Source organism: Castor canadensis, chromosome 6 (genome assembly GCF_047511655.1).
Source record: "Castor canadensis chromosome 6, mCasCan1.hap1v2, whole genome shotgun sequence".
Taxonomy (NCBI): Eukaryota; Metazoa; Chordata; class Mammalia; order Rodentia; family Castoridae; genus Castor; species Castor canadensis.
This window is the reverse complement of record NC_133391.1, coordinates 36,615,007-36,631,353: the sequence shown is the minus strand read 5'-3', so window position 1 is coordinate 36,631,353 and position 16,347 is coordinate 36,615,007. Positions and strand designations below refer to the sequence as shown.

Genomic DNA, 16,347 nt, shown 5'->3' with positions numbered 1-16,347 from the left:
GAGGTTACTGGAAATGAGTTAAGTAACTACCCCAGTTCACTTTTTATAATTCTCTGGATTGATCGCCACCTGCCGTCCAGTTGAGGAATAGCTTACCCACCACAAGTTAGAAGAAAAACAATCTCCAAAACTATGCTGGCGCTCAGAGATCAGGGTGGGAGGGCACTGACTCTTGACTCTTTTGTACTATTCAAAACTAAATTTTACCATGTGTGTGTATCCCATGTGGTATGAGGGCTCCTTTGTGTTGGTTGCTGTCTTTAAGGGCAGTTATCTCTCCCTCCATATTCTTCTCACTCATTTACATTGCCAGTTGCCCCTTGTAGAACTTGGTTTGTGACCCATGATCTTGAGCCTCTCTTTCTTGTCCTTCCTCACCAAAGATAGGTGGTGCTCACATTGCTTAGACAGTCTTTTGAATCCCACCACCACATCTGAAGGCTTCTTGTCCAGCAGGGTCAGAGCCATGGTCCATCACAGGTGTTCCAGAGCCTTCAGGGACTCAGCTCAGCTGTTACTCAAGCTTCCTTAGGTAGGTACCAGGAGCCACAGATGAAGTCAGGGGGCTCCCTCCCAAAACCCCCAGGAAGGACTCAGTCCTGGCTTGGCAGGGGCTCAGGAAGCTTTTTTGGAGGTGGGTGGTTGTGTCTTCAGAGTTGCTGAAGGTCTTACATTCTAGACACACACACACACACACACACTTTTTGAGAAGAATCTGCTGTTTCCTCCATTTTACATGTAGAAACATGGCTCGTCACAAAGGCAAAAAATTATAGACTGAAACAGAGTATGTTCTGGGTCTTTGGTTTTTCCATACTAAAAATGTTCAGAAAAGCCACAGTCCATGACTGCAAGGTGGTGGTCAAGACATTCTACTCCATCTGGCATACGCCACCCCCGAAACACACCTGAGGGTAATCTCCATCTTTGAGGAGTGGGGCCTCTGGCTGGAATTTTTTCCCTCCCCAGAGAGCACTGAAGCCTGCCTTGTCATCTAACTCTTAGGGTTACACAGAGCACCTGGGAAGAGACAGGGTGAACAATGGTGCTAATTCCCATCTGCTGTGAAGAAGCCAGCTACAGCTCAGCTAAGGTGGGAGTCTCCCCTTAGTCTCCCCTGATTTCCTTGACAGACTGTGAGGGACAGGACTGTACTGTGTTCCTGAGCTTGTACTCCATTCTAAAGAGGGGTGGGAACCCGAGTAACTAGGCTAGCCCATTAGAGAAGATATTCTTGGAGATATTCTGGAGGAAGGAAGGAGAAAGGCCTTGAAAGGAAACTGCAGGGCAGGCAGGAGGGCCCACTGTTTGATTTGCAGAGAACTGAGGGGTTTCCTGGGACATAGGGCTTTCATTTTTAAAACAGGAAGTTCTGCACAAACCAGGACAGTTGTTCACCTTACATGGACAGGGGTAAATGTGCTGGGGGGAAGCTGGGTGAAAATGGACAGGAAGCCAGAAGAGTGAAGAGACAGTGACATCTGTGGCTGGTGACTAGGGCAATCCAGAGCCTGCATATAGCGGTCCCTGTGTTGAGGACTCCAACACTTTGAAATGTGCCTTGGTCCTACCTATGTAGCATGACTTCAGTGTGTGTTGGGGTCAAGGGGAGGAAGCCTCCAGGGACTTGGGACTGGAAAAGGAGCCTGATGGCTATGTTTGTAGCTGGTGACTGCAGATTGCTGTGGGCTGGGGCTGGGCAGCTGTGCCCCTGTGTCCTTTTCAGCACCACCTCCCCTGCTCTGGGGCCTCTTTTCTAGCTGGCAGGGACATAGAAGTGGCTATTACTCTATAGTTTCTAGCTGATCAGGAGAAGCAGAGGGAGCTGCTCATGGAATTATGGCATTCATGCAGACATGGGCTGTTCAGGGCTGGCCCTGTATGGGGTGGCACCTTTGTTCGTGTTTGGGAGAGGGAGGAGATGGAGAGGATGAGAAGTTAATGGTGAGGGTTCTGGAGCTGTTAGAAGGGGAACAGTGTGAGTGAGGGCTGGTATTCCTTCTCTAATTTCATCAAAACAGGAGGCTTTTGCTCACCTTTATCTGGGTGGGGTCATGGGTAGGTCTAGGACAGGCTGTGAGGGCTGCAGCTCTGAGCCACCCCCTGAGCTACAAGCTCTATAAGTGGGTTTTCCCGGTCATTGTGTAATGCCTGGCTCATAACCAGGTTGGAAGCTACTTGAGTACATCAGCTCTTTCTTCCTTTGTTCCCCTAAATGATGGATGCATGGGAAAGACTCCAAGACATGTAGCTAAGACTAGAAATTTCTGAACTTATATTTGAGCTATTGTTCATCTAAGATAGTTTGCAGTTAAAATTAAGCCAAGTTAACTATTATTTGGAAAAAAGCATATCAATGCTCTTTGGAGAAATATCACAGAACCCACGTTTATCTTTATTGTTAAATAATAATAACCATTCTATGGTTTGTGTGTGGTCTCCGAAGTTCATATGTTGGAAACTTAACCCCCAAATTCATATATTAATGGTATGTGGAGGTGGGGGCCTTTGGGAGACACTTAGGATTAGATGTGGTCATGAGGTCATCATGGCATTTGTGGATTTATAAGAAGATGAAGAGAGACCTGAGCTAGCACACTTCTCGGTCTTGACATGTGACACCCTTCACCAGGTTATGATGAAGGAAGAAAGTCCTCATCAGTGGCCCAGCGGAGTAGGAGCTGTGTTCTTGGACTCCTCAACCTCCAGAAATGTGAGAAATAAATTTCTTTTCTTTATAAATTACCCGGTATTTTGTTATAGCAACATAAAATGGTCTTCTGTTAAAGCAACAAAAAATGAGCTAAGAAACACTGTGTCTAGGATACAATCCACAATTACTCAAGCTATCAAGAAAGAGGAAAAACAAACCATGCTCATGGGAAAAGACAGTTAACAGAGACAGCCCTCTAAATGTTGGAGTCAGTACACAAGGATTTTAGTACATAAAGATGTAAAGAAAAATGTGCTCATGATAAAGAAAACAGATAGGAAACATCCACAGAGAAAGAGAAACTTTCACAATAACCAAACCTAAATTGTAGAACTAAGAGTGCAATGTATGAAGTAAAAGAGTTCACTATAAGAGCTTAAGAGAAGAATGAAGATGGCAGTGAACCTGAAGACAGATGAATAAAAATGACCCCACCTGAAGAACAGAGAAAGACATTTTTTAAAGTGAACACAAGCCAGGTGTGGTGGTGCACATCTGTAATCCTAGCATTCAGGAGGTTAAGGCAGGGGTTCCTGAGTTTGAGGCCAGCCTGGGTTGTAGAGCAAGACCCTGTCTCAAAATAAAATAAAATAACCAGAAACTCGGGGACCTGTGGCAAAATATTTTTAAAAACTTGAATATATCTATTCTTGGAGTTTCAAAAGGGGAGAGAGAGAGAGAGAGAGAGAGAGAGAGAGAGAGAGAGAGAGAGAGAGAGAGAGAATAATGCAGAAAAAATAGTCAAAGAAATAAGAAATAGTGGCTGAACTTTCCTAACTTTGGTGTAACGATGTGAGATATATATTTTCAGATTCAAGAAACTCAGCAAACTAAAAGCAGAAATAAAAATTAAAAATATTGTCAAAGTGCTAAAAACCAAAGATAAAAGATGTTGAAAGCAGTCAGATAGAAAGGACACACTGTGTACAGAGAACATCATTTTCAATGTTACTGTTTTCTCATAAAAAATGATACACACCAGAAGACAGTGAAGTATCTTTAAAATGTTGAAAAACATGTCAACGCTAGTTGCTTTTTATTTATTTATTTTTATTGATTAACTTATTTTTGTCAATACCGTTGTGGTTCTTAGGAAGGTGGTCCACCACTTGAGTCATGACCCCAGCCCACTCTCAAGTGTTTCTCTAGTGAAAGTATTCTTCCTGAATGAAGGTGAAATAAGGAGCTTTTCAGATAAAAGAAAGTAGACTTTGTCATCTGCTGATCTGTACCGTGGGAAGTGCTGAAGACAGTTTTTCAGGCTGAAGGGAAATGAAACTCAATGGAAGAGCAGAGACATCAGCTTCTGGACTAAAGAGAAATGATAAATTTGTAGGTAAATATAAAACACATCTTTTTCCTTAATGTCTTTAAAATACATGTAACCGTTTAGGGGAGAATTCTAACACTACTGTGTGTTTTCTACTTATGTAGCTGTAACCCAGGTAAAGCTGTAGCATAAAGGATAAGGGGTGGATACATGGGTACACGGCTCCCTCATGTTACGTGAAGTGGCACACCATGGATTTGTAGGAGTGACAAGTGAAGGACGTGTACCATGACTCCTAGTCAGTGGTTCCTTGCAGAGTAGTGCTCTCTACACGTGGTGTGGGAAGCCCTGGGGTCCTTAAGTTCCGTTCAAAGAGTCTATGAGGTCAAAATGATTTCCACAAAACCCTAAGATGTTACTTGCTTTTCTCTTTCTCTCATTCTCTCATGAGTATACAGTGGAGCCTATCAGTAGCTGTGTGATGTGTGAGGACTCATCCATCCCTTGATTACTAACAGAATGTGTGTTGTGTGTCTTTGTGTTTTAAATCTTTCTGTTTTAATTTCAAATACGGTGAATATTAATTGATAATATTATCAGTTACATAAGCAAAAACTCTTTGGGGTTCTCAATACTTTTTGTTTGTTTATTTACTTGTGATGCTGGTGATCAAACCCAGGGCCTTATATATGCTAGGCAAGCTCTCTACCACTGAGCTACGTCCCCAGCCCATCATTAATCCTTTTCTTTTCTTTTTTGCAATACTGGGACTTGAGCTATGGGCCTACTTGAGCCACTCCACCAGTCCTTTTTTCGTGAAGGGTTTTTTTGAGATAGGTTCTCGAAAAGTATTTGCCTGGGTCTGGCTTTGAACTTGATCCTCCTGAGTGTTGCCTCCTGAGTAGCTAGGATTACAGGCGTGAGCCACTGACACCCAGCCTGTCGTTAATTTCAGTTTATGAAGTTTGAGAACAGCTACCCTAGGCAACATGGAGTAGGGGGAGACGAAGAGGTGTAGCTAAAAGAACAATATGAAAGTTAAAGTGGGCTCTGAACTCTGAACTGGTTTAATTTGGGGGGACTTGTTTCTAATGAGGTGACCAGCTGGGAATCACCTGTCAGGAACTGACAGGTTTCCTAGGACATGGGTCCTTGCAACCCAGGACAGTTGGTCACCTTATTCAAGTGCATACTTCCCTTACTCAGATGTGAGCCCCTAAAAATCACAAGCCATATGTTAAGGTCTCCAAATGTAGGTAAGAGGACCAAGATCCCTGGCATGATAAGTAAAAGAAGCAAGCTACAAAACTGTAAAAACATTAAGTTCACAACAGTAGAAAATATCTCTAGGAGTAAAACCCAAAATAACTGTGACAGAGTTAATGGAGAAAGAATGTTTAGTGAAATTTCTATAATGTTGAGTCACTTTAAGAGATACACAACAGATGTATTTAAAATGATCATTGTGGCCGATCGTCCTTTCTATGACAGATAGGATTAGAGGGATGAAGTCACAGATCTTGATAATGATGTGAAACCCTGGCTCTGGGGGCATCTTTAAGGCATGGGATTCATGAGGACTTTTTGTCTTTGAATGTGAACTTAGGCCAGGATCCTTTTGCCCTTGGGAAGCTGGGTGAGCCAGGGCCTGGCGCTCTAGGGATCAGGACTGAAGGTGGGCTTATATCTAAGGACAAATTGACATCCCTTCCCCTGCCTCCAGTTCTCACTTACACCTTTGAAGCTTGCTTCTGGGTCTCTTGGATTTGTTACACATTAACTGAGACTGGGCAAAGGGCAGAAGCAGGGAGAGGGGGATGGAAGGAAAGTAGGGAGAATCCATGGGTGTCAACACAGGAAGTGCATAAACACACTTTTGAAGTTTGGGGCTTTTTATTTTGCAAAGCCTGTGGGTATGCTGCCACCTCCTGTCCAGCGAGGGGAAGTGCCCAACAGAACCTGAGGAATTTGCTCTCTCTTGGATCCAAACTGCCACAGGAGATCCTGGGCTTAGAGGTTCAGGGCAGCTCAGGTTATTCCTTTCCACACTTGGCCCCAGCCACATTGGGACTTCTGTCCCCAGTACCAGGTAAGTAAGAAGATACAGGGCAGCTGCAGGGGCTGAGGTGGCCTGAGTCAGCTGGGCTGGGAGGCTGGGCTTCTGTCTGGAGCAAGCAGTCTAGATGTGGACAGGCTAGGGACTTAGGGGACAGGGGTGACTCTGATGAGCCTGGTGGTGGTAGAGGGGGCTCTGAGCATAACTCTGCTCCATTTGATTCTTCCCTCCTTCTCTCCCTTCCTCTCCTTCTGTCTTTCTCTTTCCCTCTGTGAGACAGGGTTGTCCACTATGTAGTCCAGACTTGCCTGGAACTCACTATGTAGTTCAGGCAGGCCTCTAACTCATGATCCTCCTGTCTCACCCTCCCAAGTGCTGGGATTATAGGCACATACTACCATGCTTGGCTCCTACTTGGTAACAAGGCTCTTCTTGTCTTTCCAGCCTCTCTCTGCACTGTGCTACTGTGTACATGTTTTAGTCATACCGAAAGAAGGCACTGGACACTGGCCTAACTATCTCCATTTTGTCCCTCTGCCACTTCAACCTTTGTTCCTCTCTGAGTCTCTCTCTCCTGAAGCCACCCAGGATTCCAGGAAGGACAGGACCGATCGATAACATCTTTATGATAAGGAACTAAAACTACCCCTAAGGAAGAAGAGATCCTTACAGAACAGACCACCATCACAAATGAGGATGATTACCTACAATGACGAGGCTGAACCCTGGAGCAGGAGTAATCATCTTTCTGGAACCAGAGTGCTCCCCTCAAGTGATGACAGCGATAACAACTTCCTCAGAGTCCTCCCAGAACCAGACTGAGATAACGGTGGATGAGACCACTGGCCTGGTGAAGTGGTCATACTTCATCAACTGTGAATATTTCAGACCCCTCCTTTAACTTCCTTTTCCACAAAACCTCAGAATTCCTTTAAGCCTCTCGAAGAAGTGTTGGGGTCACCAGATCCCTTCATCTTCCTGATGCGACTGTGTTCAATTAAGCCTCTTTTCTCTATCGTTCACCAGTGCTTGTCTCTTTAATTGGTGTACAGGGATGGGTGGTCCAGCCTAGTCTCATTGGGACTCGAGGAGCCAATATTTTTTTGTCCTAAGACTCTGTTTTCAACACTGCTGATCTTATGGTCGTGGTCTTAATGATTTTCCAAATATGTCTTGTGTTTACATCTGTAGCTTCCTGGCCAATACTACAGCCATAAAAGGGGTGGCTTCTATACCACATTCGTCAGGTTCAAACCCAGGCACCTAACTTTGTGACCGTGGCTAACTCATGTAATTTCTGAACACCCTCCCCTGTAGAACAGGGATGAGAGCAATGGCACCCACACCAGTGTTGTCTGTCGTGAGGATTAAATGAGGTAATAACTGAAATTGTTTAGGACAGTGCCTGGCATTTGGCAAACAAGAACATCATTACTTGCTTAGGGAGGCAAAACAGCAAAATGGTTAGGTCAGTGGTTCTCAGCATGTGCAATTTCGTTCCCCAGGGGATATTTGACAATCCCTAGAGATTTTTGTTTTTTTCCTGAGTGGGGGGAATGCTGCTGCCACCTAGTGGTGATCCTCCCTCCCAACCCCCCCAACTCCGTGAGACAGGGTTGTCTCACTATGTAGTCCAGACTGGCCCAGAACTCACTATGTAGTCCAGGCTGGCCTCTAACTCATGATCCTCCTGTCTCACCCACCCAAGTACTGGGTTTATAGGCGCACACCACCATGCTTGGCTCCTATTTGCTATTCTTTAGTGAGAGTTCTGGCCATAGGCACAGGACCTTGCTCTTCCTTGCTAGGCACCTAGCCTTTTGTTGGAGAGAGCAGCCCCGTGACTGGAAGGAGAAGGATTCTCTCCTGAGGGGCCCAGCTGATCCTTGCTGAATTTCTATCACTTGGTACCAGAGCAGTAGCAGATCTGAGCCTGGTGGGTGCTCTGCTCCATTTCCCCTTTTGTTTCCTCCAAGACATTAATAAACCCTTGTTCAAATGGTCCACCTTGTCCCATCTGGACTACTCAGAAATAAATGGGCTGTGGGGAAACTGAAAGGAGGTTGTGGCTCAGGGGGGTCCCCTTAAGGAGAGGGTGCTTTGCTTCCTAGCTACACTGTCCCATGTGGGTTCTCTGCAGTAGGGACCCAGCAGGATAGGCTTCAGTTGTGTTAAGTGTGACAATAGTTTCCTTGCAGTTAGGCCAAAGGCATATAGCTAGCCTCTTTTGAAAACGGCCAAGAAGAGAGAGAGGAGGTGGGTGCAGAAGGCAACAGAGTAGACCAGTCACAAATATTCTGCAAGAGAGTAGATCAGTCATGGAATATCAGAGCTAAACAGGATGGGTCCTGTGAGGAAACCAAGGCCCACAGAAGTGAAATAACTTGTGTAGGCTCTCACAGTGAGGCTGTACCATTGACTCTTCCAGGGGTGCTTTTAGCTGAGCATTGTGCCACCTGCCTAGGCCAACGAAGAAGCCACAGCTACTGTTACGAACAAAAAGGAGAAAGAAAAGATGTTTTTCAGCAAGCTTGTAAGACATTACTCACTGTACATGGAAGAGGCTTGTGACAGAAAGAATCCTGCAGGATATGCACAATTGTGCAGGAGAAAACTGCTCAGCATCTGCTTATGTGGACCCTCTGCCTGCCAGCTCAACTGTGGATTAGGATTGGGGGGGTGGCGCAAATTGACGATGCTCTGATGGAGGAAAGTTGGGGCCCTGTCAGTGTGGAAAGATGACAGGGGATTCTGAAGATTGAGGACAGAAGGAGGGTAGAAGGCTTTCAGGTAAGAGAAAAATTGGAGCCAGGTGCCAGTGGCTCATGCCTGTAATCTTAGCTTTTCAAGAGGCAAGGATCAGGAGGATTGCAATGCCAAGCCAGCCCCAGGAAAATGGTTTGGAGACCCTATCATGAAAAAGTGCAGCACAGAACAGGACTGCTGCGGTGACTCAGCCTACAGCTGGTGACAAGAGGAGTCCAGGGGTTGGTCGTGGCCTTTACTGTGGGTGTTCAGCATCTTGAATGGGAGAGCTTCATAACATATTATAGAGTCTGGGGACAGGGCCTGGTGACTGTACAGATGACACTGGAGTGCAGGGGGCTGGCAGCTGTCCACCTTTATCCCCTCTCCCTGCCTTAAAGTTTCCTCTTGGCTGGTGAGAAGGCAAGCGTGGCCGTCACAGGGGCAGAAGTAGTCCCATCTTCCCACACACCCCTATGCTGTCACAGGGGCTCTCTTCTGGACATTGGGAGGGGTGGGATAGAATGGAGATTCTGGTTCTGGAGCCCCGGCTGGGGAACAACTCCTCTTCCCCCCTCCCCCCAATTATGGCTTGAATCTGAAACACCCCTCCCCCACCAAGATCATGTGTTGAAAGCTTGGTAACCAGCTGGAGGCACTATTTTGGGAGATGGTGGAAACTGGAGGAGGTGGGGCCTAGCTGGAGGAAGATCACTGGAGGTGTGCTTTTGAAGGTTTACCTAGTCCCCAGTCCTTTCCCTTCACTCTGCTTCTTGTCCACCATGAGGTAAGCAGCTTCTGTCACATGCTTTTGCCGCCATGGTGTTGTGCCTCACCACAGGCCACAATGAATGGGGACTGAAGCCTCTAAAACCATGAACCAAAATGGGTTCTTCCTCCCTTTACATTATTTATGTCAGGTATTTTGTCAAAGCAAGGAAAAGTTAACTAACACATCCTCAGAGAGTTCTGTGCCTGGACAGCCAAGGAAAGAGCTGTACTGTTTCTACTTCTCTGCTATCAGTCACTTACACTGTGATATGAATATGTCACTGTGTAACTCAGGGGTATTGGCAACTGATGCCTTAGCCTTAACTATAGAATACAAGACTTTGCTTCCAGTAAGAGATTTCCTGTCATCAAGTGCAGAGGTGGCAATAAGCAAGCAGTAATAGCTAATGTTCTTCTGTTCCTGGTACTCTGATAATGGCACATGGAAACACCACAGAACTCCTAGGCCAAAGGAAGTATTCTTGGTATTGCTTCTGGTGACTGGCAAGCGTGTCCATCTGAGGATGCCAGGGACTTTCCAACACCCCACCATCAGGCTCTGTCCCCAACCCACACTGAATCCTCTTCTTTCTGACATTTGCCCCATAGGACTTTTATTCTGAAAAAACCAAGGCCTCTGGAGGCAGGGAGGAGGCAGAGGCTGGAGCTGGCCCTGACCCTGAACCAGCTCCACCCTTCTGGGCTATTTTCCAAGGCAGTGACTCTGTGACCCTAGAGCTGTCCTCAGCTCTTCCCTTATCCTCTGTCTCCAATCTTGCTGACCTTCAGGCAAAGGGTCCCTATAGGCAGGCCTACTGGTCTTCTCCCTGTTGTCACCTTCATATGAAAGCCCCTCATCTCTTGATCCTTTGGCCTTGAGTCTTCCATCTGCTTCCCTTTCAGTCTTTTCTGGCCTTCTTGCTGCCTATTGTACCCATGGAGGCCTGGGTATTTTTTGGGAGATTATTGCATCCTGCAGCACTAGACAAAGGTTTTGTCTAGCCTTATCCCTTTTCTCCAACATGTGGGATGGAGGTATGAAATAGGTAGGATGTCCTCAGATGTTGGCAAAATGGAGTCTGTGGTGCTCTGTGGGTATGAACCATACCTTGGGCCTGGTTCTGTTGAGTGCATAAGGCTTTCTGAATAATAAATACAAAAAAAGTGGAGGGAAGGAAGATAAAAATAGGTCTTTTCCCACCCAGTGGGAAGGGGTAGGCATAAAGAAAGGGTGAATATGGTAGATACATTTTGTATTCATATATGAAATAGGATGAAACCTGTTGAAATTTTTCTAAGAAGGGGGGAGGGGGGAAGAGGGAGAACAATGGAAATATATTATAAGCACATGTATATTGTGCTAAGATATATTGTAACTAAGATATATTATAAGCATATATGTAAATATCACAATGTATCCCCCTGTACAACTATTATATGCTAAAAAATTTTTTAAAGAATAAATGCAAGGATAGTATGAACAAGGCCCTGGGTTCTATACCCAGCACCACAAGAGAATAAAGACAAGTGTAACTAGAATTCTAGGCCAAAGACCCAACTCCACAGGTTCTACATGTCAGGTCTGGCCGCTAGCCCCAAAAAACCAAATAAAGGGCAGAGAAAGGAGATTTATTACATGGTGTGGGCACACTACAGGAAGAGGCAAAGTAAGTACTTCAGCCCATCTTTGGGGTACAGACATGAGTTTTTAGGTTTAAGCAAAGGAAGAATAGGGGCAGGGAAAGAGCGGTATGTACAATTAAACAGTCCCAGGCAAAGTGTGGCCTGGTTAGTCATTATCTCAGTTCTGGTTCTGGAGAAGTTGTCATCACTGTCATCAATTGAGGGGAGCAATCTGGTTCCCATGAGATGATTACTCCTGCTCCAGGGTATGGTCTCATCATAGAGAATTGTCCTCATTTAGGGAGTGATCTGTCCTGAGTTGTTCTGCTGTTTCTTTTTGGATAGTTTGAGCTCTTGTCATAAAGGAGATATTGACCAGTCCTTGTCTGTCCTAGAATCCAAGGTGATTGCAGAGGACTAGAACTCAGAGTAAAGGGGATATATGTAAAACAGAGGCAGGGATATTCTGCTAAATGCCTCTTATACAAGGAGATGACAGACTCTAACAGTAGCTCCTATTTAAACTCCTGAACACAGTCACAGTTTTCCAAATGGTCCCCCAGGATAGAATTTTCACTAACCCTTAAATGCCCAAAGTTTAGTTCTTTCTTAGAAGGAAATAAGAAGTCAAATGAACTAGAGCAGGTGGAGAGTGGTTATTCTCAGGGGTCCTTTCCCAGATGTCTCTTCTGTCACCCAGGAGGGTAGACCTTGACCTGAAAGAGGGGTCACTGTTGGGCAGTGGAGTGTGAGGAAGAGAGGACTTTGACTGGGGCTGCAAGTTACAGATTAACACGGGGAGGAGTGAGATGGGACCCAAAATGGGGATGCTGACCTGGCACAATCTGGTCTTGAAGGGGGGCATGGGCAAGATGGATCCGGACCAGAACTTTCTGGAGGGTCCTCAGCTCCTCTTTGGCTATCTGACCTTCCTGAAGACCTGTTTGCACACTGCATCCCTGGCAGTCAGCTCCTGGGGATGGAGGAGGAGGATGTGGAGAGAGAAAGAGGGTTCTTGGCAGTTGAAACTCTGTCAAAGTCCTTGACCCGCATTGAATCCTTTGGGATACAGTAGCTAGAGCATTTGCAGGGTGGGGAATTGTACCATTGTTCCAAATCCTCATCTTCTCACGGAAGAGGAAGGAAGGTTGCTGGGTCAGGGGATGTGGAATGGCTGTCTCCTTGTGATCTATTGGCATTTATCTAATGCATAGCCAGGGCCCACCTTGGCCTCTCCACTCTTCTGAGTGTTTTTGTTTTCCTCCTTGGCCACTTCCATGGAGGAGGTAGAGAAGTGGATTTCCTTGGGTTGGGAAAGGGCCTAGGTGGAGGCCCTTCTCCCAGGCACACCCATTTGTGCCTCCCCTCCCAGCCTTCACCCAGCTTACCAGATGCAACTTCTCTCCCTCCAGCCAGTGTCTCCAGCCCCGGTTGGGGACCTCTCCTTTTTGGACACACACAAGCTGCTCCTCCTCCCAGGTTACTATGGTCTATAGGGGAAAGTGGGATTAAGTGAATATTGGGGCCAAATGCTTCCCACCTCAGTCTTCTGTGGCCCCCTCTTTCTGAGACAAATGTTCTCATTCAGCAGAACTCCCTCTCCTAAAGTCTTCAAGGGAGTCTTCAGTTGTCTGCAGTGATCTTTGGGGGCAGAATGGGAGGAGGAAGATAACTGAGAGTGAGGTTGGGAGAGGGGTGATGAAGAATGGAGACTGTCCTCAGGATGCCTCTGGCTGTTAAGAAAGAAGAGAGATTGCTTGAGAGTCCCACCACATAATCTCCTTTTGTGTCTTTTTTAGTTTTAAGGACAAATGAAGTGACCTTGGGAATGAAGGACCAATGCCTCTGGGCCTGGCTTTCCAATCAGCATTTATGGAGCCTGCCCAGAGGACTGGCCTGCTGAACAAGGAGCTTATAGTTTTAAACTGGTGGAGAATCAGAACACAGGTATCTGTACCTGGAAAGAGTATTGGGGGTAGGAGTGGAGAGGGAAAAGTCAAGTCTTTAAGGAAGTTAGATTGGAGATAGTGGGGAATTTCTTGGAAGGAAAGACATAGCACAGAGCCAAGAAGGAAGGGCAGAGAGTTCTGAAGCGCTCTAACCTACAGTGTATGTGGGAAGTCAAGGGGAAGCTGGTTCACAAACCCCTTGCATGCCCTGCTAGGCAAGTGGACTTTATCTGGAATGTAATAGATCATCACTGAGGGGTTTAATCATGAGTGACATGGTCACCTTCACATTTTAGATGGGCCCTTGGCTGTCATACCTAGTGAGGGTTTGAGGAGGATTAAGACTGGGACCAATTTGGGGCACAGGTGAGAAATGAGAGCCTGAGTTAAGGTGGCAATGGTGAGAAAGGACAGGAAGGAACAGAGGACAGTTATGTGAAAAAAGTAACATATAGGCTGGGTGTGGTGGCTCATACCTGTAATCTCAGCAATTTGGGAGGCAGAGGTTGGGAGGATTAGCAATTTAAGGCTAGCCTGGGCAAAAAGTTAGGGAGAACCCCATCTCAATCAATAGTGTTGATGCACGCCTGTGATTCCAGTTACTGAGGAGGCCATAGGTAGGAGAATCAAGTTACTCCCCCAAAAGAAGAGTGACATACAATAGACATAAAATATGACATAAATGTAAGCCACACATACAAAACATTTTTAGGAGCCCTGTTAGAAAAACTAAAAAGAAACAGGTGAACTTGATTTTAATAACAAATTTTATTTAATCTAATATATTCAAAATAGTACAATTTCAGCGTGTGGTCAATATAAATATTTCTGAGATGTTTTACGTTCGCTTTGGGAGCATTGTTTGAAAACCTATCTTGTATTTTACACTTACAGCACATTTCCATTTGTATACCACATGTCAAGCATTCAATAGTTGTGAATAATTTGGAGCTACTATATTGGCCAATGCAGAAAAGTTATACAGACTTCTTAATGCATTGTGTGTGTGCGTGTGCACACATGTGTGTCTTGGGGGGCACAGAGGTAAGGAGGAAATAAGAGACAATGACTATGACATCTGGCTGGGTGGTAATTGCCATTAACCTAGACAGTAAATGTAAAAGTGGAGTAGGTTTGGATAGAGAGATAATGAATTAGAATTCGACCTTGGGGCACATAAATGGAAATATTTTGCAGGCAGTTGAAAAACATTATCCTGGAGCTCTCGAGATGGCTCTGGCTGGAGAATAGATGTCAAGGGCGGTTTACAGATGGCAGCAGAAGGCATGGGTGTGGATGATTTACCCACTTGGTGGTGCATAGGCAAGAGAGAGAAGGTCAAGAACAAAACGTTGGCTGTGTGTGATGGTACATGCCTGTAATCCCAGCCCTGGGAAGACAGAGGCAGGAGGATCTTGAATTTGAGGCCCTTTAGGGTTACATACTGAGCTCTATGCCAGTGTGAGCTACACAGTGAGATCCTGTCTCAAAAACAATGGGGTTGGTGCAGTGGCTCAAGAGGTAGAGCACTACACCTGCCTGGCAAGTACAAGGTCTTGAGTTCAAATACCAGTGCTGCCAAAAAACAATAACAACAAAGCAAACCAAAACAATGACAGCAACAAAAGAGCAAAACACTGGAGGAAAACCCTGGTTTTAAGTATTAGTAGGGGAGCTTTTGTCTGCAAAGAAGAGTAAGAAGGGTAACATAGGAAGTGTGTGTGGGGGGAAGCCAAGCATGGTGGTGCATGCCTGTAATCCTAGCACTTGGAAGGCTGAGACAGGAGAATCCTGAGTTCAAGGACAGACTGGGCTACATAGTAAGTTCCAGGCCTGCCTGCTACATTTTGAAAACCTATCTCAAAAAAAGGAAAAAAAAAAGGCTGGGACCAGTCTCAAATGGTACCTTGCATGTGCGAGGCTCTGAGTTCAACTCTAGTACCACAGAAACAAACAACAATAACAAAAGAAGACATGACAAAACAAAAAGAAAAAGAAAATGATTCAGAAGTAAGAAAAAATGCAGGAAAGTAAGGTGACAGAGGCAAAATGAAAGAGACCACAGTGATCCACAGTGTCAGGCACAGTGCTTGCTCATTGGCCTGGGGGTGGTATGCAATTTTTGCCTTTCAGGATGATGATAAGAAGGGACAGGGAAGAAGTAGGAAGGATTGTGAGGGGGTTACCAGGAACTAATAAGTCCCCAAGACTGGATATCCTGGACATCCCATCTGTGGTGATCATTTCCCCCTGGCTCTGCCTGACAGAGGCCACTTTGCTTTGGCACACATGGTTAGGAGGCATCTGCTCATTCCCCCCTCCCCCTCCAACCTGAGGAAAAGTACCTGACATTTTCGCCCATCCACGATCCTTAGGTCTTCCTCAAACTCAACGCCCACCTCGAATTCCATAACGTAGTTGTGGAAGGTGCTGATGGTCTTCACGACCATATGGTCGCCCTGGTGGTCAATCTCCTTGTCTGGCTTCAGTAACATCACTATCTTTCGCAGAGCCACGTTGATGTCTGGGGGTGGGGGGGTGGGAGGGGCTGAGACTTAGCAAGGGCCCTGCTGCCCAGCCTGGTATTCCCTGCCTGCAGCTGCACCTTACAGCTGAGAGTGGCCCTCAGGTGGGTCTGGCACTAGGGTTTAACCGCCTCCCAGCAATACTCCTGGCTAGAAATGGATCTCAAGTCAGGTGCCAGCTGCCCAAGCCCCCTACCTTACAGGAGGAAAGCAAGAGGAAAGAAGGGGAGCAAAAGAGGGTGGGGTCATTACTGAGAGCCTGCAGATAGTCTTCCAAGTTCTGCTGTGAGACAAAGCGGTAGTAGCCCGTGAGGTTGGGAGGCATTGTCTGTGCTGGCCAAGATGGAGATCAAGACTCAGAAGATGGGGTAAGCAGTGAGGGGTGGTTGTCTGGCAGATGAAGCGGATGGACTCCAGGCCGGCCTCTGGTGGCCTCTACACATAGCGACAAGAGTGTGGAAAGGTACACTGACCAGGCCTTTTATAGGACTGGGGCCCTGTTACAATAAGAGTCCCTATCAGACTTCCTTCCTGCCCCCACCCCCACCAGTGGCCATGATAAGTTGGGGCTGGTGTCTGCAGCCTGAAGGAGAGATCGGGTCTTGGTAAAGTTGAGCCTGACCTTGGCTTTTCCTGAGGAAGGAATCTGCAGCAGCATTTGGCGCTGTCAGTCATCCAAAACTTGAACATGCCAG

The 16,347-nt window shown here is 46.2% G+C and overlaps 1 protein-coding gene and 1 long non-coding RNA gene across 5 annotated transcripts; one reads left to right on the top strand and one right to left on the bottom strand.

Annotated features, from left to right (window-relative positions):
- Positions 1 to 101: 101 nt before the first annotated feature.
- Positions 102 to 2,797, top strand: LOC141424065 (uncharacterized). The gene is made up of 3 exons (XR_012448890.1): positions 102 to 532; positions 1,006 to 1,093; positions 2,633 to 2,797. It is a non-coding gene; the product is annotated as an uncharacterized lncRNA (long non-coding RNA).
- Positions 2,798 to 3,742: 945 nt separating this feature from the next.
- Rbp5 (retinol binding protein 5) lies at positions 3,743 to 16,122 on the bottom strand. Of its 4 annotated transcripts, none has more exons than XR_012448888.1 (5): positions 15,905 to 16,122; positions 15,473 to 15,651; positions 12,567 to 12,668; positions 12,014 to 12,151; positions 3,743 to 4,024 (listed from the first exon to the last, which is right to left on the bottom strand). XR_012448888.1 is itself a non-coding variant. In XM_020158228.2 (4 exons), the coding sequence occupies exons 1-4, from the start codon at positions 15,975 to 15,977 to the stop codon at positions 4,013 to 4,015; spliced, it is 366 nt and encodes a 121-aa protein (XP_020013817.1). In that variant the 5' UTR covers positions 15,978 to 16,122; the 3' UTR covers positions 3,743 to 4,012. The 4 variants fall into 4 exon arrangements, 2 of the variants coding, with proteins under 2 accessions (XP_020013817.1, XP_020013816.1); XR_012448889.1 differs by lacking the exon at positions 3,743 to 4,024 and adding an exon at positions 11,164 to 11,569; XM_020158228.2 differs by lacking the exon at positions 12,014 to 12,151.
- Between the last annotated feature and the right edge of the window lie 225 nt (positions 16,123 to 16,347).

Bases quoted from the DNA above. Each gene is read 5' to 3' on its own strand.
- Rbp5 (XM_020158227.2), bottom strand. From the start codon at position 15,977: ATGCCTCCCAACCTCACGGGCTACTACCGCTTTGTCTCACAGCAGAAC. The intron at 15,652-15,904 runs GTAATGACCCCA...CCCCACCCCCAG, and splicing joins AGACTATCTGCAGGCTCTCA to ACATCAACGTGGCTCTGCGA. The intron at 12,669-15,472 runs GTACTTTTCCTC...TTTCCCCTATAG, and splicing joins TGGATGGGCGAAAATGTCAG to ACCATAGTAACCTGGGAGGA.